The sequence below is a fragment of the Conger conger genome, chromosome 7 (genome assembly GCF_963514075.1).
Source record: "Conger conger chromosome 7, fConCon1.1, whole genome shotgun sequence".
Classification (NCBI taxonomy): domain Eukaryota; kingdom Metazoa; phylum Chordata; class Actinopteri; order Anguilliformes; family Congridae; genus Conger; species Conger conger.
In genome coordinates this window covers 8,272,243-8,274,742 of record NC_083766.1, presented here as the reverse complement: position 1 = coordinate 8,274,742, position 2,500 = coordinate 8,272,243, and the positions used below count along the sequence as shown (strand labels likewise).

The 2,500-nt window shown below is 53.4% G+C and overlaps 1 protein-coding gene across 1 annotated transcript in view; it reads left to right on the top strand.

Annotated features, from left to right (window-relative positions):
• arhgef12b (Rho guanine nucleotide exchange factor (GEF) 12b) overlaps positions 1 to 2,500 on the top strand; it is a 106,228-nt gene that overhangs the window by 95,599 nt on the left and 8,129 nt on the right. The window contains 2 exon segments of the mRNA XM_061248319.1: positions 791 to 1,008; positions 1,010 to 1,049. Coding sequence (XP_061104303.1) covers positions 791 to 1,008; positions 1,010 to 1,049 — 258 coding nt within the window.

The window sequence follows — 2,500 nt, the reverse complement described above, 5'->3', positions numbered from 1 at the left end:
CCGTCATCCCCGCGCCCTGTAGACCCCCCGCTGCCCGGCTTCAGTGTGCAAGCTCCGTCCCATTTCCAGCCAGGCGTTTTCTCATCGATCCTTACCTAAACCTGTCCTTCCTCTCATTTATATGTATAGATTCTCTTTTCTCTCTAGGATTAATGCCGTGTCGTATACGCGTCTTTCATACGTGTAATGCTTTGAATTATTTTTCCTGTGTCGTTAATTAAAGAAACGGACATTGTGTAGCCCCTCGTTGATGTTAGATGTATGAAGAGTACCGTGTATTACATTACATTTTATTTAGCAAACGCTGTTATCCGGAGTTATGTGCAATAAGATTTAGAGGAGCTACAGAACAGGCTGCATAAGGTACAGCCATTAAGTCTAGTGCACATGGTAAATAAGTAATAACATTACATTACATTATTGACATTTGGCAGACGCTCTTATCCAGAGCGACGTACAGTTGATTAGACCAAGCAGGAGACAATCCTCCCCTGGAGCAATGCAGGGTTAAGGGCCTTGCTCAAGGGCCCAACGGCAGGGTTAAGGGCCTTGCTCAAGGGCCCAACGGCTGTGCGGATCTTATTGTGGCTACACCGGGATTAGAACCACCGACCTTGCGTGTCCCAGTCATTTACCTAAACCACTACACTACAGGGTCCTGTACCTTAACCACTACGCTACAGGCCGCTCCTAATCAGGAACTGTGGTATGCAGATAAATACAGACGTGACGGTACGTGTGAAGAGTACAGTTGTGTGAAGTGTTTTTGTTCCCGTGTCGCTGTGCGCAGAGAAGGAGGGCAGCACCTCTTCCGCAGGGGCCACCCGCACCCCGCCCCCGGGGTCCAACCCCTTCGAGGAGCTGAAGCCGGAGGAGGAAGGGGCCGAGCTGGAGCGAGAGGCGGACGAGGGGCCTTACCTGGAGCCCGACCTCGTGGACAGGCTGCCCTTCCTGCCACAGAGGTCACGCCAGGGCGTGGCCATCGACGACGAGGAGGCCGACCCCTTCTGCCCTGCCCCCCTCCAGAGCGGAGGAGGCCCTGAGGACCTGTGAGTGGAGGGAGGGAGGGAGGGAGGGAGGGAGAGAGGGTGGGAGGGAGAGTGGGAGGGAGAGTGGGAGGGAGAGTGGGAGGGAGGGTGGGAGGGAGGGAGAGAGAGTGGGAGGGAGAGTGGGAGGGAGGGAGGGAGAGTGGGAGGGAGAGTGGGAGGGAGGAGGGAGAGTGGGAGGGAGAGTGGGAGGGAGGGAGAGAGAGTGGGAGGGAGAGTGGGAGGGAGGGAGAGAGAGTGGGAGGGAGAGTGGGAGGGAGGGAGAGAGAGTGGGAGGGAGGGAGAGTGGGAGGGAGAGTGGGAGAGTGGGAGGGAGAGTGGGAGGGGGGAGGGAGGGAGGGGAGGGAGAGTGGGAGGGAGAGGTGGGAGGGAGGGAGGGAGGGAGAGTGGGAGGGAGGGAGAGTGGGAGGAGGGAGGGAGGGAGAGAGAGTTGGGAGGGAGGGAGGGAGGGAGAGAGAGAGAGTGGGAGGGAGGGAGGGAGAGATAGAGTGGGAGGGAGGGAGGGAGGGAGGGAGGGAGAGAGAGAGAGTGGGAGGGAGGGAGGGAGGGAGGGAGGGAGAGAGAGAGAGTGGGAGGGAGGGAGGGAGGGAGGGAGGGAGGGAGGGAGTGGGAGGGAGGGAGGGAGGGAGGAGAGAGAGGGGGAGAGAGGGAGTTGGAGAGAGAGAGTTGGAGAGACTATGTTGCACTGTTTACATTACAAGTGTAGTCAAAAGGCGACCTGATTTGATTTGGGCTTTTAAATTCATAAAAGGGATTAACAAAATGAACTACAGGGGATTATTCAGGTTGTGTTCTGTTAGCGGAAAGAGGCGACATTAATGGAAATGAAAGGATAAATTCCACACATACATTAGGAATGTATTATTTTCACACGGAGAGCGGTCACTGTGTGAAATAGCTCGCCAGGTCAAGTAGCGGTGGCAGAAACACTGGAGGTGTTCAACACCAGGCTTGATACGGTGCTAGATACCATCTAGTTTTTAGTTAAACTAAACAGTAGTTACACTTCAGTGGTTGGGAAATTGCAGGTGTTGCTGGGCTGAATGGCATGGTCTTGTCATTATGTTATTTTATGTTATTACTGAAGATGTGCCTGCCGCAGGATCGCTGTTCAATGCCTTATCATCACAGCAGCATTTTCCCCCACTTCTTACCTGATATGTGCTCGATCAGTAAAAGACATCACTCCGCTGTTGCATCCCCCCCTACTCACTGTTACCTGTCTATTCACTATTACTAAGTCCTGTTGCTGATGATGTAGCACAGAACGGCGCTATGTCTTGTGGTACGCACACTTTCAGTAGTAACGTAACGTAACGTAATGACGCGTATTATAATTGCACTAGACTGTTGGATGAATTATCATTGCACTGGGGTAATATCATTCCTACATTGTAGGATATATTTGATGTGTTCTCATATCGACTCTTTCTCTCTGCCTCCCTCCCTCCCCT